The sequence below is a fragment of the Oncorhynchus clarkii genome, chromosome 22 (assembly GCF_045791955.1).
Source record: "Oncorhynchus clarkii lewisi isolate Uvic-CL-2024 chromosome 22, UVic_Ocla_1.0, whole genome shotgun sequence".
In the NCBI taxonomy this organism is placed as follows: Eukaryota; Metazoa; Chordata; class Actinopteri; order Salmoniformes; family Salmonidae; genus Oncorhynchus; species Oncorhynchus clarkii.
The window spans coordinates 36,688,410-36,715,910 of NC_092168.1; the positions used below are offsets into that span (position 1 = coordinate 36,688,410).

A 27,501-nucleotide genomic window follows, 5' to 3' on the forward strand; every position below is an offset into this window, starting at 1 on the left:
TGGATCTGGAGTGGAATATTAACTAACGGGTTAAACATATGTTATAAGAAAGCTGCGTTTCCATTGCTGTGCTCACAGTCACAGGCAGACAAGAGAGGGACGGACTTGGACGCACGTCAAGAAGTCCACCGACCGATGCGACGCTAGTGCCAAAAACACTTCAGAAAATACACGAGAAATGGGGAAACGAAAGGGTAATGCGTGCATAGACTTTTGGAAAAATACAGTTTTCGGAATATGTTTTTTATTGGATGCATGTGCGGTGGATTATTGAAGGAAAGCGTTTTATGCACAAACGTTATCAATAGTTGTGACAATTGACACAAATTACGCGTTTGATAGCACTGTCTGCAACTTTCAGACTGTCGTGATAATGATGTATGCATTCAATGTTTTCACAGGATGGATCTAGGCAAATTGCTAACATATGTGCTCGATTTCTAGAAATGCTGAAATACTGTATGTGTAGTGGTTGACATTTTGCCTTCAGTAACCACGTTTCCATCCACAGTTTTTATGCAAGTAAAGTGATACCATAATGACAGCTGTGATGGAAACATGAAGTTTCCGAACAATTTTATGAATGCCGACAGATGATTAGTTCATTCTACATGGTGGGATATTTTGTGTTGGTGAAATGTATTATGCGAGACATGGCGGTGGAAACTTTTTGTTAAAATATTGATATAATAACCGTCATATCGAAGTAAATTTGAAGTCACGCGATGATATGGGTGTGTGGTCCTCCCACTACAACTCGGGAAACGTTGTCTACAGATAATAAATACATGATGATGAATTTCACAGGGTGGTGAAAGTGCACGGTGATGTTCCTTTTTCAATAATAATAGAGGGTATTTTTATTCGGAACATAAAAACTTAAACGAACAAGTACATTTTGTGTGCACTATGTCATCACTCACTTATTTTTATCCACCGGTATGTTTGGTCGAAACACACCACTAGTGGGAAAATGCACTTTTTCTTTATGAGGATTCTAGAATATTTGGATTAAAATCTGTCCATTTTTCTATTTGAAGTGTTCTACTCCGCTAGCTAGCACCTTGTCTAAACATGTGTGCGTTTCTTTCGCCTCCAGATTAGCCAATTGGAATCGAAATCTAGCTAGAGTTAGATTTTTACTGTAGAAAGTTCGGAAGATGTTTTCCATCACACCTGTCAATAGGCTTCTCAGACACCATCACTATTGTAAGGAAACAGATGCAACACGCACATTTTACTGAGTGTTTGTATTTGCCTATTTTCTAATTTGGCTATCTCAAAAAACACAGTTTATTAGCATCAACCACTGTTTTCTCTTAGACCATAGCCTAATAATAATGAGTAGTCCATCATTAATTATTATTTTATTATTAATAGTCAGTCATGGAAGAGAGTAATAATGACCATTTCCCAAATGTACTCGTATTTGTCCCTCCGTGAATACTGCAATACGGGTTTGATTGCATAGTGCTCAAGTGAAAGTCTTACTCAGTCCATAGACCAGCATTAGATAATGTAGATGCAGTATGCCATTTCATGTCCTAGCCAGCCCTACAAATAGTACACCAAATTCATGATATTAATAATACACTTAATATTTGAATATTGTCTTCATAGCGTAAATACATTTAAAAAAATCTAATCACATTTTATTGGTCACATGCACAGAATACGATAGGTGTAGACTTGTAACGTTAAATGCTCATGAATGTTCATTTTGAATATCATGAATTTGGAGTACTATTTATAGGGCTAGTCATGTCCATGCATCTTGTGCATACAATACCTCTAAAATTATGTTATTTTGTGATTACCTGGCAGAGCTCAAATTGGAAATTCATGAAAGTGGAAAGACAAGCAAATCACAGGTAATATTTTATATTTCTTCCTGTTTTATTGCACAATATATTCATGGTCATGTATTTGCGGTCGAATTGAACAGGTAAAACAATGGATCTTGACTCGAAAATTATTGGCAAGATTTCTGGGTTTTCCTTAGTTGATCATTTCAACTTTAATTTCTTCTTCAGACTTATTATTAACGTCTCTTTTCTTTGGACCACGATTAATGTCAAATTACCTGTCAGTTGCTCTTTAGTCTAATCTGTAATGTGCTGGTGTGATTAATGAATGACTCTTTATAATGTATCCTAAATGGCATCCTATTCCCTATTTAGTGTACTATTTTAGACCAGAGCTCTATGGGCCCAGGTCAAAAGTATACCCTATGTAGTGAATAGTTTACCATTTGGGATGGAGACGTACTGACTCTTGCTCATTAGTAAAGCATTATGGACAATAGCATCAATTCCTTGTTTAACTGACATGTTAGTATGAGTCATGTATTACTCTAGAAAACACATATAGCTTTTAATGACTCTCTCTCTTTCCCTCTCTCTCTCTCTCTCTCTCTCTCTTTGTCCTTCGTTCTCCCTTTCTCTCTCTCTTTCTCTCTCTCTCTCTCTCTCTCTCTCTCTCTCTCTCTCTCTCTCTCTGTCTGTATTTCGTTCTCCCTCTCTCTCTCTCTCTCTCTCTCTGTCTTTGTCTTTCGTTCTCCCTCTCTCTCTCTCTCTCTCTCTCTCTCTCTCTCTCTCTCTCTCTGTCTTTGTCTTTCGTTCTCCTCTCTCTCTCTCTCTCTCTCTCTCTCTCTCTCTGTCTCTCTCTCTCTCTCTCTCTCTGTCTTTGAATTTCGTTCTCCCTTTCTCTCTCTCTCTCTCTCTCTCTCGCTCTCTCTCTCTCTCTCTCTCTCTCTCTCTCTCTCTCTATTTGTCTTTGTCTTTCACTCTCTCTTTTCATATTTCTTTCTTTCTTCTCCTCAGAAACTATGTGGAACCAACTACCCTGTCTGCATCTCCTTCATTGTGGTGAATGAGTTCTGTGAACGCTTCTCCTACTATGGCATGAAAGGTAGGTAACCTATAATTAAGAATGGTTCTCCTAACTACTCCTAACTAGAAATAGGACAGAACTCCGGTAAAGAACTTAAATTGACATAGTTTTATTGCCGCACAAACGTTTGGGTATGAGCCCTTCTTCAGCGTGTCCTTGCAATGGCAACCAATATCACAACACCACACAGGTTCAAAATGATACACTCACAGTCAGTATTGGCCCAATCAAGAGATCCCAGCAGAGGAAGCTGTGAATTATGGTGCATTGTGGAGAAATGTTGTGTGCGGGTAATGAGTCGCTGGCTCATTAACATATTTTGAGACGTGCCTTGTAAGTGGCTATATTTGTTGCACCCATGAGTGAGAATGCTCTACCAATTGAACTGATATGTGGTAGTAGTGCCCTAACAATTTAATGTGTATAGGCGACAGAGCAGAGTAGTTCAAGAATTAACACTGTTTTGGTGTCAATATGGGTCCACAGACACAACAGTCTCCGTGTTCATTTAGTTTGTCTTTACGCTGGTGAATTTGCTGTGTAGTGTAGAGCAGGTGAGCTGGTTCTACTCTTTTTGCCTGTTTTGTGGTGGAAAACGGAGTGGGTCGAGCATAACACGTCAACCCTGTTACCCATAGATAGATAGGCTAAAAAGTTTTTTAGCAATTGTATATTTTTTTGGTGAAGCTTTCATTAAATTTACCCCTCCCGATTGCACAACCAGGTTCCACTCCCCCTGTCACAAGGGGCTTTAGCTCTGATTTAAGATGGAAACATCACATGATCTAGACTCCCTGTCTGACCTCTACTTCCTCTACTTCCTCTACTTCCCGAAACACACTTCTTGAAAAATAAAATCTGTTACTGCCAAACTCTATTCAACTCTACTCAATTTATTGATAACACATTCTCTTTTACACTAAAGACCTGACCAAGAGGGAGCAATGATATACTGTATTTTTCTCTGATCCCTGGTGATCCTTATCTATTTCTCCTTACTTCCCGGCTGTGCTTGCGTGAAGCGGTGCTGACGCTGTACTTCATCAATTACCTGCATTGGAACCAGAACCTGTCCACAGCAGTGTACCATGCCTTCTCCAGCCTCTGTTACTTCACCCCTATTCTGGGGGCCCTCATTGCTGACTCCTGGCTGGGCAAGTTCAAGTGAGTTAGATGGAGAAGTCAATGCCTCCAATCCCTCAGTGGGAAATATATGAGGACGGTGTCGTTTTAGATTGGAGGATGGGCTGCATTCCATTCCAGCCATAACAATGAGCCTGCCCTCAGATTTCTCCCTCCACCAGCCTCCACTGTTGTTGTTCCGATGTTGAATCTTGTCTTAGTTGACGAGAAGCTGAAGTAACTGTGAAAGTCACTACTGTGTCATGTCATCCACAGGACCATTGTTTACCTCTCTGTTTTCTATGTGCTCGGTCATGTCGTCAAGTCGGTTGGGGCCATACCGAGTGTGGGGGACTCGACCATACACATGTGAGTAGTCTGACAAGTCGGTTGGGGCCATACCGAGTGTGGGGGACTCGACCATACACATGTGAGTAGTCTGACAAGTCGGTTGGGGCCATACCGGGTGTGGGGGACTCGACCATACACATGTGAGTAGTCTGACAAGTCGGTTGGGGCCATACCGAGTGTGGGGGACTCGACCATACACATGTGAGTAGTCTGACAAGTCGGTTGGGGCCATACCGAGTGTGGGGGATTCGACCATACACATGTGAGTAGTCTGACAAATTGATTGATACAGTTGAAGTCGGAAGTTTACATACACTTAGGTTGGAGTCATTAAAACTCGTTTTTCAACCACTCCACAAATTTCTTGTTAACAAACTATAGTTTTGGCAAGTCGGTTAGGACATCTACTTTGTGCATGACACAGGTAATTTTCCAACAATTGTTTACAGATAGATTATTTAACTTATAATTCACCGTATCACAATTCCAGTGGGTCAGAAGTTGGAAAATTGGAAAATTCCAGAAAAGGATGTCATGGCTTTAGAAGCTTCTGATAGGCTAATTGACATAATTTGAGTCAATTGGAGGTGTACCTGTGGATGTATTTCAAGGCCTGCCTTCAAACTCAGTGCCTCTTTGCTTGACATGGGAAAATCAAAAGTAATCAGCCAAGACCTCATAAAAGAATTGTAGACCTCCACAAGCCTGGTACATCCTTGGGAGCAATTTCCAAATACCTGAAGGTACCATGTTCATCTGTACAAACAATAGTACGCAAGTATAAACACCATGGGACCATGCAGCCATTATACCGCTCAGGAAGGAGACGCGTTCTGTCTCCTAGAGATGAATGTACTTTGGTTTGAAAAGTGCAAATCAATCCCAGAACAACAGCAAAGAACTTTGTGAAGTGGCTGGTTGAAACAGGTACAAAAGCATCTATATCCACAGTAAATCGAGTCCTATATCAGCATAACCTGAAAGGCCGCTCAGCAAGGAAGAAGCCACTGCTTCAAAACCACCATTAAAAAAGCCAGACTATGGTTTGCAACTGCACATGGGGACAAAGATTGTACTTTTTGGAGAAATGTCCTCTGGTCTGATGAAACAAAAATTTAACTGTTTGGCCATAATGACCATCATTATGTTTGGAGGAAAAAGCCTGCAAGCCGAAGAACACCATCCCAACCGTGAAGCACGGGGGTGGCAGCATCATATTGTGGGGGTGCTTTGCTGCAGGAGCAACTGGAGCACTTCACAAAATATATGGCGTCATGAGGAAGTAAAATTATGTGGATATATTGAAGCAACATCTCAAGACATCAGTCAGGAAGTTCAAGCTTGTTCGCAAATGGGTCTTCCAAATGGACAATGACCCCAAGCATACTTCCAAAGTTTTGGCAAAATGGCTTAAGGACAACAAAGTCAAGGTATTGGAGTGGCCATCACAAAGCCCTGACCTCAATCCTATAGAACATTTGTGGGCAGAACTGAAAAAGCATGCGCGAGCAAGGAGGCCTACAAACCTGACTCAGTTACACCAGCTCTGTCAGGAGGAATGGGCCAAGATTCACTCAACTTATTGTGGGGAGCTTATGGAAGGCTACCCGAAACGTGTGACCCAAGTTAAATCATTTAAAGGCTACTCTACCAAATACTAATTGAGTGTAACTTCTGACCCACTGGGAATGTGATGAATGAAATAAAAGCTTAAATAAATAATTCTCTCTACTATTATTCTGACATTTTACATTCTTAAAATAAAGTGGTGATCCTAACTGACCGAAGACAGGGAATCTTTACTAGGATTAAATGTCAGGAATTGTGAAAAACTGAGTTTAAATGTATTTGGCTAAGGTGTAGGATGGAGACTTACTGACTCTTGCTCAGTATTAAAGCATTATGAACAGCAACATCAATTCATTGTTTAACTGACTCGTTAAAATGAGTCATGTATTACTCTAGAAAACACATACAGCTTTTAATGATTTTTAATGATTGTGAAAAACTGAGTTTTTATGTATTTGGCTAAGGTGTATGTAAACTTCTGACTTCAATGTGCATCTGAGATAGGAATGTTGATAAACCTTAAACTCAACAATGTTCTCTCTCTCTCTCTCTCTCTCTCTCTCTCTCTCAGAGCATTGTCTATGGTGGGGCTGATCCTTATAGCCTTTGGTACAGGAGGCATCAAACCCTGTGTAGCAGCGTTCGGAGGTGATCAGTTTGATGAAGAACATGTAAGAGATTCTATCAGTCTAGTCTAAAATACACACTAATAATACTCTTACTGCAACATATGAGGAAGTTCTCAATCTAATACCTGTTATTACTGAAGTATGTAGGCTTAGCTACGGAAGAATGGGATATCAATTATGCTACAAATTGAAGAAAAAAACTATTTTGACCTGAAAAAGTATCAAATGAATTTCTGATATTAAACAGTGTTCACCATCATTGGGTTTTCTCCCTTGTCACCTCAGACGAACGAAAGGAGGAAATTCTTCTCAATTTTCTATATGTCCATCAACGCTGGGAGTGTCTTATCGACAGTCATCACTCCAATACTGCGAGGTTCGTGTCCACATTAACCTTAACCCTTATCTCAAAGGTGAAAGGCATCGAGGGCTCAGGCCTCTCAGGTGAAAGGCATTGAGGGCTCAGGCCTCTCAGGTGAAAGGCATTGAGGGCTCAGGCCTCTCAGCTGAAAGGCATTGAGGGCTCAGGTCTCTCAGGTGAAAGGCATTGAGGGCTCAGGCCTCTCAGGTGAAAGGCATTGAGGGCTCAGGCCTCTCAGGTGAAAGGCATTGAGGGCTCAGGCCTCTCAGCTGAAAGGCATTGAGGGCTCAGGCCTCTCAGGTGAAAGGCATTGAGGGCTCAGAACTCTCAGGTGAAAGGCATTGAGGGCTCAGGCCTCTGCCTTTGCTCATGGCTGCTGCTGTGTGTTCCTGCACTTACAGGAAATGTGCAGTGTTTTGGCGGTGACTGCTACGCTCTTGCTTTCGGAGTACCAGCCATTTTGATGGTCATTGCTCTAGGTGAGTGTGCTCTCTTCTTCACACCTTATCTAATCAAGCTAGTCTGGGTTTCTGTTGCATACTTGGAGTAGAATATACCCAGTGGGTAAACCTGGTTGAAATGACGTTATTAAATGACCAGATTACAACCTTGCCGGCTGGGGGTACAGTATGTATTGAATACATTCAGCACAGACCTGGTTGTGCAGCAGGCTTGTATACACGAGCTACTGCACTATTCATATAGCCAAGCTACCATTATGAGTCACACCAGGGGGGATGTGGCCCCTCGAGTTGGAAAGCAGGATTTTGTTTTTATGGCACATGCTTTAGTGAGGTAGAGGCAGTGAACACTAAATCCCATATGGATCGAGAGGAATGGGATTCAGAGGCAGTCATCAGAAAGATCCTAGTGGACCACAGAGGTGTGTAAACATGGCTCCTCGCCAGTCAAAACAACCCAGAACTGTGTTACACACACACATACATACATACACTGCTCAAAAAAATAAAGGGATCACTTAAACAACACAATGTAACTCCAATTAAATCACACTTCTGTGAAATCAAACTGTCCACTTAGGAAGCAACACTGATTGACAATACATTTCACATGCTGTTGTGCAAATGGAATAGACAACAGATGGAAATTATAGGCAATTAGCAAGACGCCCCCAATAAAGGAGTGGTTCTGCAGGTGATAACCACAGACCACTTCTCAGTTCCTATGCTTCCTGGCTGATGTTTTGGTCACTTTTGAATGCTGGCGGTGCTTTCACTCTAGTGGTAGCATGAGACGGAGTCTACAACCCACACAGGTGGCTCAGGTAGTGCAGCTCATCCAGGATGGAACATCAATGCGAGCTGTGGCAAGAAGGTTTGCTGTGTCTGTCAGCGTAGTGTCCAGAGCATGGAGGAGCTACCAGGAGACAGGCCAGTACATCAGGAGACGTGGAGGAGGCCGTAGGAGGGCAACAACCCAGCAGCAGGACCGCTACCTCTGCCTTTGTGCAAGGAGGAGCAGGAGGAGCACTGCCAGAGCCCTGCAAAATGACTTCCAGCATGTGTCTGCTCAAACGGTCAGAAACAGACTCCATGAGGGTGGTATTAGGGCCCGACGTCCACAGGTGGGGGTTGTGCTTACAGCCCAACACCATGCAGGACGTTTGGCATTTGCCAGAGAACACCAAGATTGGCAAATTCGCCACTGGCGCCCTGTGCTCTTCACAGATGAAAGCAGGTTCACACTGAGCACATGTGACAGACGTGACAGTCTGGAGACGCCGTGGAGAACGTTCTGCTGCCTGCAACATCCTCCAGCATGACCGGTTTGGCGGTGGGTCAGTCATGGTGTGGGGTGGCATTTCTTTGGGGGGCCGCACAGCCCTCCATGTGCTCGCCAGAGGTAGCCTGACTGCCATTAGGTACCGAGATGAGATCCTCAGACCCCTTGTGAGACCATATGCTGGTGTGGTTGACCTTGGGTTCCTCCTAATGCAAGACAATGCAAGATCAATGCTAGACCTCATGTGGCTGGAGTGTGTCAGCAGTTCATGCAAGAGGAAGGCATTGATGCTATGGACTGGCCCGCCCGTTCCCCAGACCTGAATCCAATTGAGCACATCTGGGACATCATGTCTCGCTCCATGCTTTAGTCCAGGTCTGGGAGGAGATCCCTCAGGAGACCATCTGCCACCTCATCAGGAGCATGCCCAGGCGTGGTAGGGAGGTCATACAGGCACGTGGAGGTCACACACACTACTGAGCCTCATTTTGACTTGTTTTAAGGACATTACATCAAAGTTGGATCAGCCTGTAGTGTGGTTTTCCACTTTAATTTTGAGTGTGACTCCAAATCCAGACCTCCATGGGTTGATACATTTGATTTCCATTGATAATTTTTGTGTGATTTTGTTGTTAGCACATTAAACTATGTAAAGAAAAAAATATTTAATAAGAATATTTCATTCATTCAGATCTAGGATGTGTTATTTTAGTGTTCCCTTTATTTATTTGAGCAGTGTACACACACACACACACACACACACACACACACACGGCTGGTATTGGCTATTTGCAAGTCTTTTTCAACATATGAAAATATAGTCTGAAGGTATTTTGGCTAGTTGGTTTTAGCTCCTGGGTTGAAAAAATGGCACACACCCAGATAACACACATCATCAACATGTTAGACAAGAAGTTTACTCTAACAGGGAGTGTGTTTCATCTTTACCTTTAGCCCTTCATAGATGACCAGGGATAGAAATGCCAAAAAAACACTCTAGGAACTCCTAGAATTCAGTTTTACAGGAACTTCTAGAATTCAGTTTTACAGGAACTCCTAGAATTCCGTTTTACAGGAACTCCTAGAATCTACAGTTTTACAGGAACTCCTAGAATTCAGTTTTACAGGAACTCCTAGAATTCAGTTTTACATGTCAAAAGGATTTCAACAAGGGAACTAATTTCCCCTTGGATCTGACAGAAAGACAGTATTGATGGTATTTTGTTTTGCGGTCAGGTAATGCTATTTGGAGGATTTTTTTTATTGCGATAGTACATTTACAATCAGTAAAGTCTACTCAACATCTACTCAAATGTGTATATGTCTTTGTAGTCGTGTTCATCTCTGGAAGTGGGATGTATAAGAAGAGTCCACCTGAGGGGAACGTCTTATTGGATGTGTGTCAGTGCCTGGGGGTAAGTCATTCACCTCTCTCAACAGTCACACATTTCCATAGAAAGATGAGTCTCTTGAGGCAGATTGTTAACATTGCTGGCTAGTACACTCAAGATCTGGCTCTGGGTTCTGAGATAATGGAAAGATAAACAACTGAAAAATACTACCTCTGGGCTTACTACTGGTCCATGACTGCTCCTGTTCGCTTCATCCTACAGTTGGCCATCAAGAACCGGTGGATGAGTTCTAAGTATGACTCTAAGAGGAAACACTGGCTGGACTGGGCAGAGGAGAAGTATCCGGTATGATTATCAAGAATGAAATAACTCCAGTGAGGACTATAATCACTTCATGGAGCTTGTAACTGTCCCATTAACAATGTTTCAGATTATAATAGGATAATATAATATAAAGATGAGGAACATTTATGGCGATCTGGCTTACAGGTAAAAGGTATGTATGTATCCATTCTAAGGAAAAGGTATATGTGTATGTACAGTGCCTTGCGAAAGTATTCGGCCCCCTTGAACTTTGCGACCTTTTGCCACATTTCAGGCTTCAAACATAAAGATATAAAACTGTATTTTTTTGTGAAGAATCAACAACAAGTGGGACACAATCATAAAGTGGAACGACATTTATTGGATATTTCAAACTTTTTTAACAAATCAAAAACTGAAAAATTGGGCGTGCAAAATTATTCAGCCCCCTTAAGTTAATACTTTGTAGCGCCACCTTTTGCTGCGATTACAGCTGTAAGTCGCTTGGGGTATGTCTCTATCAGTTTTGCACATCGAGAGACTGACATTTTTTCCCATTCCTCCTTGCAAAACAGCTCGAGCTCAGTGAGGTTGGATGGAGAGCATTTGTGAACAGCAGTTTTCAGTTCTTTCCACAGATTCTCGATTGGATTCAGGTCTGGACTTTGACTTGGCCATTCTAACACCTGGATATGTTTATTTTTGAACCATTCCATTGTAGATTTTGCTTTATGTTTTGGATCATTGTCTTGTTGGAAGACAAATCTCCGTCCCAGTCTCAGGTCTTTTGCAGACTCCATCAGGTTTTCTTCCAGAATGGTCCTGTATTTGGCTCCATCCATCTTCCCATCAATTTTAACCATCTTCCCTGTCCCTGCTGAAGAAAAGCAGGCCCAAACCATGATGCTGCCACCACCATGTTTGACAGTGGGGATGGTGTGTTCAGCTGTGTTGCTTTTACGCCAAACATAACGTTTTGCATTGTTGCCAAAAAGTTAAATTTTGGTTTCATCTGACCAGAGCACCTTCTTCCACATGTTTGGTGTGTCTCCCAGGTGGCTTGTGGCAAACTTTAAACGACACTTTTTATGGATATCTTTAAGAAATGGCTTTCTTCTTGCCACTCTTCCATAAAGGCCAGATTTGTGCAATATATGACTGATTGTTGTCCTATGGACAGAGTCTCCCACCTCAGCTGTAGATCTCTGCAGTTCATCCCAGAGTGATCATGAGCCTCTTGGCTGCATCTCTGATCAGTCTTCTCCTTGTATGAGCTGAAAGTTTAGAGGGACGGCCAGGTCTTGGTAGATTTGCAGTGGTCTGATACTCCTTCCATTTCAATATTATCGCTTGCACAGTGCTCCTTGGGATGTTTAAAGCTTGGGAAATCTTTTTGTATCCAAATCCGGCTTTAAACTTCTTCACAACAGTATCTCGGACCTGCCTGGTGTGTTCCTTGTTCTTCATGATGCTCTCTGCGCTTTTAACGGACCTCTGAGACTATCACAGTGCAGGTGCATTTATACGGAGACTTGATTACACACAGGTGGATTGTATTTATCATCATTAGTCATTTAGGTCAACATTGGATCATTCAGAGATCCTCACTGAACTTCTGGAGAGAGTTTGCTGCACTGAAAGTAAAGGGGCTGAATAATTTTGCACGCCCAATTTTTCAGTTTTTGATTTGTTAAAAAAGTTTGAAATATCCAATAAATGTCGTTCCAGTTCATGATTGTGTCCCACTTGTTGTTGATTCTTCACAAAAAAATACAGTTTTATATATTTATGTTTGAAGCCTGAAATGTGGCAAAAGGTCGCAAAGTTCAAGGGGGCCGAATACTTTCGCAAGGCACTGTATGAAGAAGTTTCTGGTGAAATGGACCCATACTGTATGTCCTCCTACTGTATGTGCTTCTCTACAGAAACGTCTGATCCATGAGATTAAGATGGTCCTGAGGGTTCTGGTGCTCTTCATCCCTCTGCCCATGTTCTGGGCTCTGTTTGACCAGCAGGTAAGGATCCAATGCTTACCCTAACCCGAACCAGCTTGGACCTTCCTAAATAGAACAGTAACCACCACCCTAGCTGTTAAAAAGCCTCTAAACAGGACCTTTCATTGTTCCCAAACCCAGGATTCAGGCCAATACAGTAGATACGGACCAAGTAAAGACGAAACCGTTTGAAATGACATCATTTCAACCAGATTACAAGTCTTTACTTTATTTAAATGATATTATTCCAACAAGCTTTGCCCTCTGGGACCCCAAGTTCTGCTTGCCTCACTGCTTGATCTTGAGGCATTGTTCTGTTGTCTCCTCTCATCTCCTCTCGCCTCCTCTCCTCTGGTCAACGACCAAACCTCACCACAATAACAACTGATTAAGAAAAAGTGCAAACCCCAAAACCCCATCCATCCAACCTTCTCTAACCCAGAGTCCCTGGGCACATTCCTCTGATAAAACACTGTGATTAAATCTAACAAGAAGAACAAAAACCTCCATCTTAGTTTTAATGAAGGGAATCTATATTGTTTATAGGCAATAACATTTGGTTTGGCTTTGCATTAGGCATGTTAGAAGCATGTTGGATTGATGAGGTCTGATTATACCATTGAAGTCAATGGTGTTGGCGAAGCAGCTATTCAGTGCTATAGAATACAGGGAATGGGCCAGTGATAACATGATAACATTTAGCCTTCTTTGTTATATGGTACTAAAGGGATCCCGCTGGACTCTCCAGGCCACCCGGATGAACATGGCCTTTGTAAGTTCTTTGTCTTTCTTTCAATGTACAGGACTTTACAACAGTGGTAGGAGTCTCGTAGTGAATGGCCTTCGTAAGTTCCTTTCCTTTTCTAGCTTTTGAAACAGGGTAACAATGTGCCCTACAACTGTGGTAAAACCCAAGTGTACAACATTTATGATTTCATAGTATTTTGCATCGTTTTACTATCGTTGACTGTAATCTGAAATAGTAATCTTGTTTGGAATCTGTCTCTATGTTACAGGGATCAGCATTCGTTCTGAAGCCTGATCAAATGCAGGTTCCTAGAGCTTCTTACTCTCTTCCTAGTATTCTATAGTGCATTACGACTGCTGGTGATGTTATATTTATTTATATGTTCTCTCCTGAACCCAAACCCTTTTATAATAGACATTATCACCATAATGCTATCTCGCTATTGACAAAATAAATTGAGCAAGAATATTTACTAGTGTCTTTTCTAAGTTTGCTTCAGCAACCAATATGATTTGATGGTATTTTTTGTTGTGATTTTATACTGAGTCATCAGAAGCTTCCCTGTGTTTTGTTCTTCCTTGTTCTTTCAGATGCTAAACGCTCTGCTGATCCTCATGTTTGTGCCTATCTTTGACGTGGTTGTCTACCCACTCATAGGCCTGTGCAGGATCAATCTCACGTGAGTGGACCATGGCTGTGTCTAAAAACGTTACTATGCAGCTGTCAAATCCTTGCTTCCTCTGTCCTTATTTCCTCACTCTGTCTCAAAGCTCATTGGACGAGGATACCGTAGGGAGCTTGGACCTCGGCTCTTGGATCCTCACTTCTAATGAGCTTCAAGAGGAATTGTGGAAACAAGGACGGAGGAAGAAAGGGTTTGACGGCTGGACACTACAGTCTTCAACAGTAGTTGAAGGCTGTTTGGGGCGGCAGGTAGCCTAGTGGTTAGAGTGTTGGGCCAGTAACCTAAAAGGTTGCTGGATCAAATCCCTGAGCTGACAAAACCTGTCGTTCTGCCCCTGAACAAGGCAGTTAACCCACTGTTCCCCGGTAGGCCATTATTGTAAATAAGAATGTGCTCTTAACTGACTTGCCTTGTTAAATAAAAGAACAGTCATCATTCATGAGTAAGGAATGGGGCAAGAACAAGCATGTGGGTTGGACAACATTTTTGATGCGCCTCTTGGTCATAAAGAAAATGTTTCTAGCTGTTTTTCTACAGTACCTTGTGATCTTATCAAATCACTGAGATGATAAGTGGAAGATACGCTCAAACAATGTTGTGAGCATCTTATGTAGTCCTACAGAAAGATTAAACAATTTACCGCATTAATCATTTCTAAGAATGGAAACCGTTGTTACTGTGTAGTTCTGTGTAGTTCTGTGTAGTAGGGACAAAATTGACCAATGTGCGTTGACTCCAAGTTGTCTTGTTGGAGTCCATAGGAGTGTGGTTTAGAGACAGAATGCCTGACACCGTCTCCATCTCCCCTTTAGAGACAGAATGCCTGATACGTCTCCATCTCCCCTTTAGAGACAGAATGCCTGATACGTCTCCATCTCCCCTTTAGAGACAGAATGCCTGATACGTCTCCATCTCCCCTTTAGAGACAGAATGCCTGATACGTCTCCATCTCCCCTTTAGAGACAGAATGCCTGATACGTCTCCATCTCCCCTTTAGAGACAGAATGCCTGACACCGTCTCCATCTCCCCTTTAGAGACAGAATGCCAGATACGTCTCCATCTCCCCTTTAGAGACAGAATGCCTGACACCGTCTCCATCTCCCCTTTAGAGACAGAATGCCTGATACGGCTCCATCTCCCCTTTAGAGACAGAATGCCTGATACGTCTCCATCTCCCCTTTAGAGACAGAATGCCTGATACGGCTCCATCTCTCCTTTAGAGACAGAATGCCTGACACGTCTCCATCTCCCCTTTAGAGACAGAATGCCTGATACCGTCTCCATCTCCCCTTTAGAGACAGAATGCCTGACACCGTCTCCATCTCCCCTTTAGAGACAGAATGCCTGATACGTCTCCATCTCCCCTTTAGAGACAGAATGCCTGACACGTCTCCATCTCCCCTTTAGAGACAGAATGCCTGATACGTCTCCATCTCCCCTTTAGAGACAGAATGCCTGATACGTCTCCAACTCCCCTTTAGAGACAGAATGCCTGATACGTCTCCATCTCCCCTTTAGAGACAGAATTCCTGATACGTCTCCATCTCCCCTTTAGAGACAGAATTCCTGATACGTCTCCATCTCCCCTTAGGCCGCTGAAGAAGATGGCTGTTGGTATGATCTTTGCAGCGCTGGCCTTCGGTGCTGCCACCTTGGTGGAGGTCAACATCATGGTAAGACACAGCATCTCTGACAGAGGAGGCTGGTGGTAGGAGCTATAGGCATATTGTAATGGCTGGAATGGAATAAATGGAACCGTATCCAACAAATGGAAACCACGTTAGACTCTGTTACATTCATTCCATTCCAGTCATTACAATGAGCCCATCCTACTATAGCTCCTCCCACCAGCCTCCACTGATCTTTGGGGGACTTCACTTCCGTAAGTGACACTCCAGGTCATCTTTTTTTGCAGTTGCGCTGCATAGATGGTCTGATCTCACAATGCCTGGAGAAGTGTTTAGTGTAGCAGGAACAACATTAATATGTTGCAACTGTAAAAAAAAATCAACCTGGATTGCCACCTTTGTAACAGACCTGTCCTCTGATGTCCCCTCTCTCTCTATTCCTCTGCTAGAAAACAGTGGTGGAGCCTGCACCTCGTGGACAGTGTCTGTTACAGGTCTACAACCTGGCTGACAGTGACGTCAAACTAAGCATCCCTGGGAGTAACCTATTCTCACAACCCATCAAATCCTATGAGGTAAACTGGGCTGGGGAGTTTTACCCTAGTTTTACTCTGCTACGCTAATAATGCTGTGACTAATAATCAACCTTGACCTGATAGAAAGCAGACCTACCAGATAGGATTGCCATGAGAAATGGCTGTAGACTCCGTAGACGCTCCATAGTCTGACTCCATAGGAATCTACAGCTACATCTCACGGCAACAGATGTGCGTTCTGAGGTCAACAGGTCCATTGTTCTACAGCTATTACAGCCAGACCTGGGTTCAAATACTATTTGAAATCTTTCAAAAACTTTGTGTTTGCTTTAGCCTGCCTGGAGTTTGCCGTTGTGCGACTATTATATTGGTTCCATTGTGCCAGGAAAGCTCGATCAGGCCCAGTTGGAGTATTTGAAATAATTGTAATAATATTTCAACGCAGGTCTGATTAGAGCTGAACATTAATCATGGCAATACATGTAATACACATGCCTCTATGTCTATCAGGATCCTCAAGCATATCAGCATCTTGAACTGGGGGGACACAACAAGACCATCATTGTGGGGATCAATCACAATGGACACTTTCATGAGTGTAGAGAGACTTTCACAGAGCAGAAAGCCTACAGTCTCGTCCTGCACAGCAAAACCTCGGGAATAGTGTGTCAACTAGTGAGTCTGAAGTTCACCCTATAATCTTACAGTCACTACAGAAATCATTTCTGTGTTTGCAATCTGTTTCTGTTTTCATTTTTTTTTATAATATAGGCGACAGACAACATACTTAAAAGTGAAAAAATGGAAGCATACCTGAGGTAATTATGTGTTTATGTTTGAATTGAAATAGGAGACGGAATAATGCTCCATTGGAAAGACTGACTTCCGTTAGTTCAGTGAATACGCTGCAAAGATTCAAGTATTGCTCTAACAGGTTCATAAACACGCGGAGTGAAGCTGTGAACGTAACGATGGCTGGTGTGGACTTTTACATACCCGCTGACTATGGCATATCTCCCAATAAGAGTGTGGAAAGAAAGGAGTGAGTGGCCATATTTCTGTTTCATTGCAGTTCATCTTAAAACAGTGTAAAGTGTCCCTTCCTAGGCCACTGACAAAGCATTCAATAATTGATATTCCTAATTTTCTAACATTGAACATCTGACTAATGTAGTAATAAATTAGAAATAGATACAGTCCACAGGAGGCTGGTGGCACCTTAATTGGAGAGGACGGGCTCGAGGTAATGGCTGGAGCGGAATAAGTGGAATGGTATCAAATACTTCAAGCGCGTGGTTTCCATGTGGTTGATACCATTCCATATGCTCCATTCCAATACATTATTATGAGCCGTCCTCCCCTCAGCAGCCTCCACTGATACAGTCAGTGCTAGATCATATCTCAGTATCCACAGATCTCTTTTACCTCTGCCCTCTCTAAATCCTTCACTATGCCATCTCTCACAGGTATACAAGCGCGAGGTGTACATCAGGCTCACAGGATTTCTCCATCAACCTGGGCCTGCTCGACTCTGGAGCTTCATACACAGTCATCCTCAAAGGGGTGAGTCATCCCACTGCTTATACATGAGATCACAAAATACCATCTTGTAGGTACTATTAAGTGCTGCCTGCTATGGCCTGAAACCACATTGGCAGTATAAATACATGGACTAGCACAGTACTAGCTACTTCTAGTAGTAGCTACCTAGTAAGTTACACTTACTAAAGATATGTGATCCCTGCGGGAATTGAACCCACGACCTTGGCATTGCTCACATCGTCAGTGCCTGCTCTGGTAGACAGTACTCATAACTTCCTTTACTTTTTTCCAGGGCTCTGGAGACATCATTCCCCAGAAGATGGAGGATGTGAAGGTTATTATTTCTCTTCTTTTCTCTCTGCATTGTTGGGAAGGGCCTGTAAGCATTTTACAGTTAGTCTACATCTGTTTACGAAGCATGTGATTCAATTATTTTTGATTTGATTTGTGAAGGCCAACAATGTTCACATAGCCTGGCAGATCCCCCAGTATGCCCTGATGACAGCAGGAGAAGTCATGTTCTCCATCCCAGGCATCGAGTTCTCCTATTCACAGGTCAGTAGGTATCCAGTGATTGTTGATTGAGTATTGGTTGAGTATTGACTAATAAACCTCAAATGCTTACTCAGGCACCTCTGTAGATCTGAAAGAATTGGTGTCCAGTATGATGAACACTTAGTTTATACCAACCAGAAACCTTTCAGATCTACTAGAAGTGGCTAGGGGGTATAGACAGCTACGAGTTGATTACTAGGAATTCAGCCTCTACAAGGAGATCATGTTTGAGTGAAGAACATGTGATATGCTTTTCCCTGCCAATGATAAACAATATCTAGGTCTATGTTCAATACAGGCCCCAGCCAACATGAAGTCACTGCTGCAGGCCGGCTGGCTGCTGACTGTAGCCTTTGGCAATGTCATTGTGCTAATCGTAGCAGAGGGGGCAGGTCTGGATCAGGTAAGTCCCAGTGGTAGAAGACGGTTTTGTTTTTACTGTGCCTTTTAGGAAGCCTTGTCAGTGCGCCATTGAACCCATAGACCTCATAAAACCGTTAAAAAGAGTCAAACAGAGCAGTGTCTGCAGTCGTCCACTAGAGGGAAACCAATCACAACAATAAGAATGGCTTGTTCCCTTTCTCTCTCCAGCTTGAGTAGCGAGTACACCAGGATAATAAATATGGCTATCAAATAACAACCATAGTCCCAGTGTTAAATGTGTTTAACATTGATTCTGACATTCCCAGTGGATGGAATTCCTGCTGTTCGCTGGCCTCCTGGTGGCAGTCTGCATCATCTTCTCCATCATGGCTTACTTCTACACCTACGTAGACCCAGGTGAGCTAGACAAGCTGTTCCCAGACAAGACAGTCAATGAGGAAGAAGATGACCTGAAGAAGGACCAGACAGACGACACTATGTACTTGAACCCAAAAGAGAAGAGCACCAATATGTAGTCTGGTGACTGAATTCAGAGTGTTTCCCTCTCAGGAGATTTGTAAGCCCCCAGTGTGGAATCTTTTTTATTTTATACATTTGTAAATCGAAGCAAAGTATTAAGATATGGTGATTGAGTGTATTTTACTTGCTGAACCTTACTGAATGTTGTTAGTTATTGTCACACCCTGTCTGTGTGATCTTATAGTATGGACTAACCACAGTCAGCACTCCAACTGAGACACTTCTCAAAATCTGGAGGTCAAACCAGGACCGGTGGTAACAAAACACATTGTTCAAACGCTGTATTTTATTTTTGTGAATTTCTAAAATGTTACTGAACATAGTAGAATGATCTGAAGTCCCCTGTTTACAATGATGTTCAAAGATGAAAACAACAGACTCTTGTAGTTGATAAACAAAACAATTACAGAACATTGTGAAAAGGGTCCTTCTTTAGCAGGCATGAAACTTAAGGATTTTGGTTACTAGTAGAGCAATTTTTACTAGTAGAACCATTTTTACTAGTGGCCTAGATTCATTTCCATCCCTGCTCTTTAGACTGTCTACCTGAGACAAATACTGGAGTAGACTTAACTCCAGTAATACTAGACTAAAAGAGCCTCATTCATATGACAAACTATGAGTCAAGGAAAAATGTCTAGTGTGTCCTAATCATTTGATAGATTGACCTTCATAAAACGTTCCACTCCTGGGAACCATTTTACTCGAATTTTACTCTTGTGGTACGTAAATAAAAATGTGTACATTTCTCAGAATATGATTTCATTTTGTTTCTGAAATCTTGCTACTCTTACGGTTTTGCAGGACTACCTCATTGTTGGTGGCGCTACATGTTTCTAGTCTTTATTCATTCAGAGCTTTGGTTTCCTTCCCTTGTCACAGACCCAGGACTATAGAGAGACAGAAAAATAACACATCACTTCCTGGTAACTGGGACATATCATCACTCCTTAGACAGCATTCATTAATCACAATACCATAACAGGCTGCCTTTCTAACATCTTCACCCCAACTGCCACCCTATTCCCTATATAGTCCTTCCACTTCAGACCGGAGCCCCTGGACACAAACAGAATGTACCAGCTGGGGAATGGAAGGCAGAGCCCTGGTCTAAAGAGGAAGAATAGCCCCTGGAAGCTCCAGGTTGGCAGCAGCTAAAAGGGGATCCCAATAAAATACCAAAAAACACTCAAAAGGAGTGCACTAAATATAGAATAAGGTGCCATTTGGGACGCAAACATAATCTACCAGCTGGGGAATAGAAGGCAGAAAATGTAGTCAACATCTGATAAATACTAGCTATCACTGTTATTATTACAAGGATTATACAAGGTTTAATTTTAAGTGCTATTTTGGAGCGCTATTTGCTCGGCATGGGTAGAAAATAAATATCTAATATCACAAGACTACAAACATGGTAAGAATGGAAGAAATGCTCTTGACTTGGATTTGACCTCATGGAGTCGCCAAGACTATAACATACTACAGTAAACCATATACACTGAGTGTATAAAACATTAGGAACACCATCCTAATATTGAGTTGCAACCTCTTTTGCCCTTAGCATAGACTCAATTCGTCAGAGCATGGACTCTACAAGGTGTCCAAAACATTCCACAGGGATGCTGGCCCATGTTGACTCCAATGCTTCCCACAGTTTCCCATCCAGTTGGCTGGATGTCCTTTAGGTGGTGGACCATTCTTGATGCAAACGGGAAACCGTTCAGCGTTAAAAACTCAGCAGCATTGCAGTTCTTGATACAAACCAGGGTCAAGAACAGGTTTGTGTCAAGTGGCTTGAACAGGTGACATCAATAAGGGATCATAGCTTTCACCTGGATTCACCTGGTCAGTCTATGTCATGGAAAGAGCAGGTGTTCATAATGTGTTGTATACTCAGTGTAGATGGGGTAGAAAAAGAAGGAGCAGAAGGGTAAGAAAATATAGAAAAGTGTGACACGTCTTTCCGTTCTCCCTTCTCTGACACTTTGGAATAACTATCAGCCAGGCAGGATTTCCCATGTGGGCACTGCCGAGCATGGCCGTTCATTCAGTGGTTTCTGAATCACTGTTAACTCCACAGAGGCTTGCATCCCAAATGGCACCCTATTCCCTATATAGTGCACAACTTTTGACCAGGACCGTTCTACTCTCGCCTAATCATCAAGCCGTTCTGGTCAATCGTAGTGCACTATATAGGGAACAAGGTGCCATTTGGGACGTAGCCAGAGACTCCCAGCAGCATTAGGGGAAATAAGAGCCAGTGTCAGAGGTATTAATACCATGATATACTCCACCTTCACTACCTCAGCTGTTAAAGTCAACTGAACCCAGTTAAACTCTATAGACTTACTGATGATGACTCCTTTCCACATTTTTAACAATTGAGGGAAGTTACGCACAATCTACTTGTTAGGCTCTGTTTCAATATCCATACTAGCTTAGCACTTAGAATGAAGCAATGTATTTTGGGATTCAATCTCAGTAGCATACTAGTATGAACGTTGGAATGTAGATTATGAAGCTATGGTGTTGTGGCTGTCCCTGACTGGACTCTCTCCATCAGTAGCTCAGAGACTCTAGCAATGACCTCAGGGTGAACCAGGCACTGCAGTAGGTCGTTGGTGGTGATGGAGACGGAGCAGTGTGCTCTGTCACCCTTGCCCTGGTCTCTGTCCCCAGGTGGTGGCCTTCCTCCATCTCTGCACCCTGGCCGTGGTAACACTAGGGGGTCTGAGGCTGAACCGGAGCTGGACATGCCTTGCCCTCCATGCTGGTGCTGGGCTCTACTTCCACTGACAGGTCTGGGAGGGGTATTTTGGGTTATGCTGCTAGACCTGATTATGTCACAGTCTCTGGATGGTGACGGTCTGTCTTGGTTTTTGGGGTTCTGCTCTGGAGTTTCCTGGTTGGTGATCTGGTTCCAGGCCACGGGGATGAGGTGAGGGCCGAAGGGCATGGTGGATGGTGTGGAAGAGGAGGAAAGGCACTCTGCTGGTGGTGATGAAGAGTTGGTGTTCTTAGCTTGGCCCCTGGAGTCACGTTTTGCCCTTGGACATGCTGGGGTGTCCTGGGTCTGTTGGTCACGGTGACTTGTTATCCCTCTCTTCTCCATGCAGGCCCCCACAGCCAGGTTCAGGTACTGCATGTTCTCGTCATGTCCCACCAACCCCTCCTTTGGAAAAATACAAAAGTTGAAACTATAAACCCAACCGTTATGAAACAAACCAATGTTTCGTCATTCTCCGCTTTACTCAGGGACTGTGTGTTTACAGGGACTATGGTCAGTACTGTGTGTTTACAGGGACTATGGTCAGTACTGTGTGTTTACAGGGACTATGGTCAGTACTGTGTGTTTACAGGGACTATGGTCAGTACTGTGTGTTTACAGGGACTATGGTCAGTACTGTGTGTTTACAGGGACTATGGTCAGTACTGTGTGTTTACAGGGACTATGGTCAGTACTGTGTGTTTACAGGGACTATGGTCAGTACTGTGTGTTTACAGGGACTATGGTCAGTACTGTGTGTTTACAGGGACTATGGTCAGTACTGTGTGTTTACAGGGACTATGGTCAGTACTGTGTGTTTACAGGGACTATGGTCAGTACTGTGTGTTTACAGGGACTATGTCTCTTAACTTTGGGGAGGAAGGTAGCCTAGTGGTTAGAGTGTTGGGCCAGTAACCGAAAGGTTGCTGGATTGAATCCCCGAGCTGACAAGGTAAAAATCTGGCGTTCTGCTCCTGAACAAGGCAGTTAACCCACTATTCCCCAGTAGGCCGTCATTGTAAATAAGAATTTGTTCTTAACTTACTTGCCTAGTTAAATAAAACATTTAAAAATTAAAAACTAGTCACACACACTATGCTCTGCTTTGTCATCTCTGTGGAGCTCTTCATTTCTTAACTAAAAAGGCCGGTTTTAGGCTAGGTATTCTCCAGCACAAGATCAGTCAACAACTCAAATGCTAACTGGAGCTAGACAGATTGGTCAATCTGGGGGGCGTTGGAATCTCCTCTGTTGTTCTATGTTGCATTCCTGGGACTTTTTCTTTCTCTGGACCTCAGCCCACCAGAACAAGTTCCTCCTTCTGATCTCTGCTCTTATAAGGAGAACAAATGGTCGGACTGCAGTCAGAATTACCCTGAGTGTGCACTGCAAATGTGCCATCAGATTCTGCACAGTACAAGGGGTTCGTTGTGGCTTGTGACGATGCTAATATTTAGACCTAGAGTTTGAAGAGGTTAACTCAGGGTCAAGGTAGCCTGGTCCGAGATCTGTTAATGCGGTCAGATCTAGGACTCAGGCTAGTGTCAGGATACTGTACCTCAGTGGGATTGAGCCAGTCATCATCATTGTCGTTACTAGGTGTCGTCTTCAGAGCACAGACGATGGCTTTGGTGAGGGCCTCGCCTACTCTCGCCTCATCGTCAACTTCCTGTATCAGATCAGGAAGTAGAAAGAAAAACTCCTATTAAGTTGCTGATAAAGACATTATGTGCAGCAGGCATAATTGATTGTGTCTGTGACCTTGTCTCAGAGACAGTTATCAGGAGGCATCGAAGGTGACACACTACCTGAATACACATTCCTCTGATCTAGATGCAGGTAACTTCCAAAATAAAGGAAACATCAACAAAGTGTCTTAATAGGGTGTTGGGCCACCACGAGCCTCCAGAACAGCTTCGATGCACCTTGGCATAGATTCTACAAGTGTCTGGAACTCGATTGGAGGGGGGGGGGGGGGTGATGCTATTCCTCCACGAGAAATCCCATCATTGTTTTGTTGATGGTGGTTGAAAATGCTGTCTCAGGCGCCGCTCCAGAATCTCTCATAAGTGGGGAATATGGTTTTCATCAAACCATTCAGTGACCACTCTAGTCATGATAGCCAAAATAATGACCTGCCCAGCATCTTTATACATGACCTTAAACATGATGGGATATTAATTGCTTAATTAACTCAGAACCCACACCTGTGTGAAAGTACCTGCTTTCAATATACTTTGTTTCCCTCATTTACTCAAGTGTTTCCATTATTTTGGCAATTACCTGTATGTGACTGTGTTATGCAGCGCACCACTCCTCTACATGCAAACTCACAAATCATTATGACAGGGGTATCTTTACTCTGATGCCTGTTCATTACTCAAAAACCCACAGCATCAGAGAGCCTCAACACCCCTCACATCCATCACTGTGGCTGTGTCCTGAATAACACCCTATTCCCTATATAGTGCACTCATTTTGACCATGGCCCTATGGGCGGTAGTGGTAGCTAGTGGTGGGAAACTCTTCATCAAGCTGTACTATAATTATGGCCCTCCTCTCAAATGTCCAATTTCCACATAAACAAACATACTTAACACCATTTAGTTGGAGGTGACTTTACTGTACATACCAACTCAATCCAGGAGTTGACACTGACGGTGATGGGGTCAACAGACTCCACATAGTGCCACCAGTGTCTGGGGACAAACAGCACCTATTGGAGCAGAAGGGCAACAGGGTCAGATCGCATCAGAAGAAATGCAAGGTGATCAGTAGGAATACGGATAAGGAAGATATTACAGAGTAGAAACTTTGAAGGAGTCCAAAATATCTATAAATATCTGCTAGCAGCACAGCTCATAGTCCAGGGGATGGGAGAGCAGAGCATAGCCAGTCAATAAGTAGTAGAGCTGAAGGAGTGATCAGTTTGATAAAACATTTACTACATCGTATGACGGTTTGTACTGAACGACACATTTCCCCAAAACATTCTTGAACAGACATGGAGGTACATTTGGTGGGTGTGACAGGGTGCGCCTTGAAACAATGAGTGACTAATTAAAAGGGTATGTTGACAGCGTTCCCTATCCTACAACCCAACCCCGCTTTACAACTGGTCATTCAGAACAGAGCGTTTCCGTTTAATTGAACGTTGCACACCGTTTTTTTCGCACTGAACGCCACCTAATTTAACACAGTGGGAGAGACTAGCCATTAGATGGCAGCTTGTATCCTCCCTCCCAAGTGCTTCTGTCTCATTCATGATGTGGATTTGGTCTTTATTAAAGTGAACAGCCCTTATTGATCCCCTGGTTCCACTGCAGTCTTAATTCATTCAGTCTACAAAGCTCTGACTGCTGCATGCTTTGTTTCATTTGCACAGATGCATCAATATCTGATGTCAAGAGAGACGCATCAATATCTGATGTCAAGAGAGACGCATCAATATCTGATGTCAAGAGAGACGCATCAATATCTGATGTCAAGAGAGACGCATCAATATCTGATGTCAAGACAGACGCATCAATATCTGATGTCAAGAGAGACGCATCAATATCTGATGTCAAGACAGACGCATCAATATCTGATGTCAAGACAGACGCATCAATATCTGATGTCAAGAGAGACGCATCAATATCTGATACGTCCAACTGTTTGTCGGGAGCTTCATGAAATGGGTTTCCATGGCCGAGCACACAAGCCTAAGATCACCATGCGCAATGCCAAGCGTCGGCTGGAGTGGTATAAAGCTCGCCGCCATTGGACTCTGTAGCAGTGGAAACACGTTCTCTGGAGTGATGAATCACGCTTAACCATCTGGCAGTCCAACGGACAAATCTGGGTTAGGCGGATACCAGGAGAACGCAACCTGCCCGAATGCATAGTGCCAACTGTAAAGTTTGGCGGAAGAGGAATAATGGTCTGGGGCTGTTTTTCATGGTTCAGGCTCCTTAGTTCCAGTGAAGGGAAACTTAACGCTACAGCATACAATGACATTCTAGACGATTCTGTGCTTCCAACCTTGTGGCAACAGTTTGGGGAAGGTCCTTTCCTGTTTCAACGTGACAATGCACCATTGCACAAAGCGAGGTCCATACAGAAATGGTTTGTCAAGATCGGTGTGGAAGAACTTGACTGACCTGCACAGAGCCCTGATCTCAACCCCATTGAACACCTTTGGGATGAATTGGAATGCCGACTGCAAGCCAGGCCTAATCGCCCAACATCAGTGCCCACCTCACTAATGCTTTTGTGTCTGAATGCAAGCAAGTCCCTGCAGCAATGTTCCAACATCTAGTGGAAAGCCTTCCTAGAAGAGTGGCAGCAAAGGGGGGACCAACTCCATATTAATGCCCAGGATTTTGGAATAAGATGTTCGATGAGCAGGTGTCCACATACTTACACTATATGACCAAAAGTATGACAGATGGAGGCTCATAAAGTTTGAGGCATAAATATCCCCCCCCCCAAAAAAGAAAAAAGATGCTAACCTCTCCTGTTATTGTAATGGTGAGAGGTTTGCATGTCTTCGCGGTATGAAATTTGTGCCTCTGTAAATTTGTCACTCATCATTATTTATGATTCATTCAGCCATAATCATGGTAGCATCCACATTAATGTAAAAGTGTTTAGAAACATATTATATTCTTATTTACAATAAAAGTGGATGCTAACAATTACACAATACATTATATAACATTAATTTCTATTGGGCACAAAATAATCTGAAACCAAAACAACAAACTGCAAATGCATCCAACAACTTTGTAGAGTCACAAGCTTGATGTAATCATTAAGTGCTAGGAATATGGGACCAAACACTAAACCTTTAGTACACATAAGTGAGTTTGTCCTAATACCTTTGGTCCCATAAAAAAACTTCAGTGATCTCTAAACGGTTTACCCAATATGGAGGAAAATACCCTCAAATTAAAGCAGACTGTCTGCACTTTAACCTCAGTCGTTGGGACAGTTCTTTTGAAATGATACAATACTTTTGGAGCGCGATATATAGCGTGTGCCGCTGTCTTAATATTTTTATACAGTTCACTCTCTGTTACTCAGCACCTCTACAAACATTTTGGGGTATGCCTCAGCTTATGCTTTTGATCAAACCACAGAGACAAACATGTGCTCTATTGTATTTATGTAGTTCAAACACATTTGTCTCTGAGGAAATATTTTCTCATAAATTAAGAGATGAGCACTTTCACAGTGTCAGTTTGTACAAATAGCTGTGTTTGCTGAATGGATTCTCTTTGATACACTTGTAGAGAGAGTTACATATGTTGCCCCTGTTGGGCTGGTTTCCTGGAAAAAGATTAAACCTAGTCCTAGACTAAAAAGCATGCTCAAGGGAGAATCTCCATTGCGATAGTTTTTTAGTGCAGATTAGGCTTAATCTATGTCCGGGAAACTGGTCCAATGTGTTGTACCTGTCCAGGCTGCAGGGTGACTGTGTAGGCCCTGGCGTGTCTGAAAGCAGGGAACCTCTGGAGGTCTGGTTGGAGCACGTCCACCTGGCTGAACACACTAGACTCCTCATAGGGGATCCTGCTGGGGTACAGACAACTCGTGTCTGCAGGGGGGAACAGGTGCCAACGCTTCCTAAAACACAACAGGGCATCTCAGAGTAGGAGTGCTGATATAGGATCAGCTCATGTAGGATCTAGGATCAGTTTAGATTCATAATGAATTAATATTTATTTGAAAGGGACAGCAATCATCCCCAAAGCCACCACAATGGTTACACCCTACATATTTGAGGAAATTTAAGAAACTATAGTTCAATACAATCCATCTCTATATTGAAAA

General features: G+C 43.0%; 2 protein-coding genes across 8 annotated transcripts in view; one reads left to right on the forward strand and one right to left on the reverse strand.

Moving 5' to 3' along the window:
* Window positions 1-57: 57 nt before the first annotated feature.
* Window positions 58-19,669, forward strand: LOC139380837 (solute carrier family 15 member 2-like). Of its 2 annotated transcripts, XM_071123929.1 has the most exons (24): window positions 58-194; window positions 1,825-1,871; window positions 2,823-2,910; window positions 3,915-4,056; window positions 4,291-4,383; window positions 6,506-6,605; window positions 6,849-6,939; window positions 7,326-7,403; window positions 10,000-10,082; window positions 10,281-10,364; window positions 12,248-12,337; window positions 13,044-13,088; window positions 13,333-13,368; window positions 13,655-13,743; window positions 15,342-15,423; window positions 15,828-15,953; window positions 16,425-16,589; window positions 16,686-16,732; window positions 16,849-16,956; window positions 17,381-17,477; window positions 17,749-17,790; window positions 17,910-18,011; window positions 18,310-18,414; window positions 18,701-19,669. In XM_071123929.1, the coding sequence occupies exons 1-24, from the start codon at window positions 179-181 to the stop codon at window positions 18,908-18,910; spliced, it is 2,166 nt and encodes a 721-aa protein (XP_070980030.1). In that variant the 5' UTR covers window positions 58-178; the 3' UTR covers window positions 18,911-19,669. The 2 variants fall into 2 exon arrangements, with proteins under 2 accessions (XP_070980030.1, XP_070980028.1); XM_071123927.1 differs by lacking the exons at window positions 58-194; window positions 1,825-1,871; window positions 3,915-4,056 and having other exon boundaries at window positions 2,844-2,910.
* LOC139380838 (HSPB1-associated protein 1 homolog) overlaps window positions 19,181-27,501 on the reverse strand; it is a 39,661-nt gene continuing 31,340 nt past the window's right edge. For 2 of the 6 annotated variants that reach the window (XM_071123933.1, XM_071123932.1), the window contains exons 5-8: window positions 27,123-27,294; window positions 24,317-24,400; window positions 23,243-23,353; window positions 19,199-22,089 (exon numbers count right to left, since the gene is read on the reverse strand). In XM_071123933.1, the coding sequence (XP_070980034.1) occupies window positions 21,439-22,089; window positions 23,243-23,353; window positions 24,317-24,400; window positions 27,123-27,294 (1,018 nt within the window). In that variant the 3' untranslated portion in view covers window positions 19,199-21,438. Of the gene's footprint in view, window positions 22,090-23,242; window positions 23,354-24,316; window positions 24,401-27,122; window positions 27,295-27,501 lie in introns of all 6 variants that reach the window. The other 4 variants (XM_071123930.1, XM_071123934.1, XM_071123935.1 and 1 more) reach the window with 3 other exon arrangements.

Bases quoted from the DNA above. Each gene is read 5' to 3' on its own strand.
- LOC139380837 (XM_071123929.1), top strand. The intron at 4,057-4,290 runs GTGAGTTAGATG...TGTCATCCACAG, and splicing joins TCCTGGCTGGGCAAGTTCAA to GACCATTGTTTACCTCTCTG. The intron at 13,744-15,341 runs GTGAGTGGACCA...ATCTCCCCTTAG, and splicing joins CTGTGCAGGATCAATCTCAC to GCCGCTGAAGAAGATGGCTG.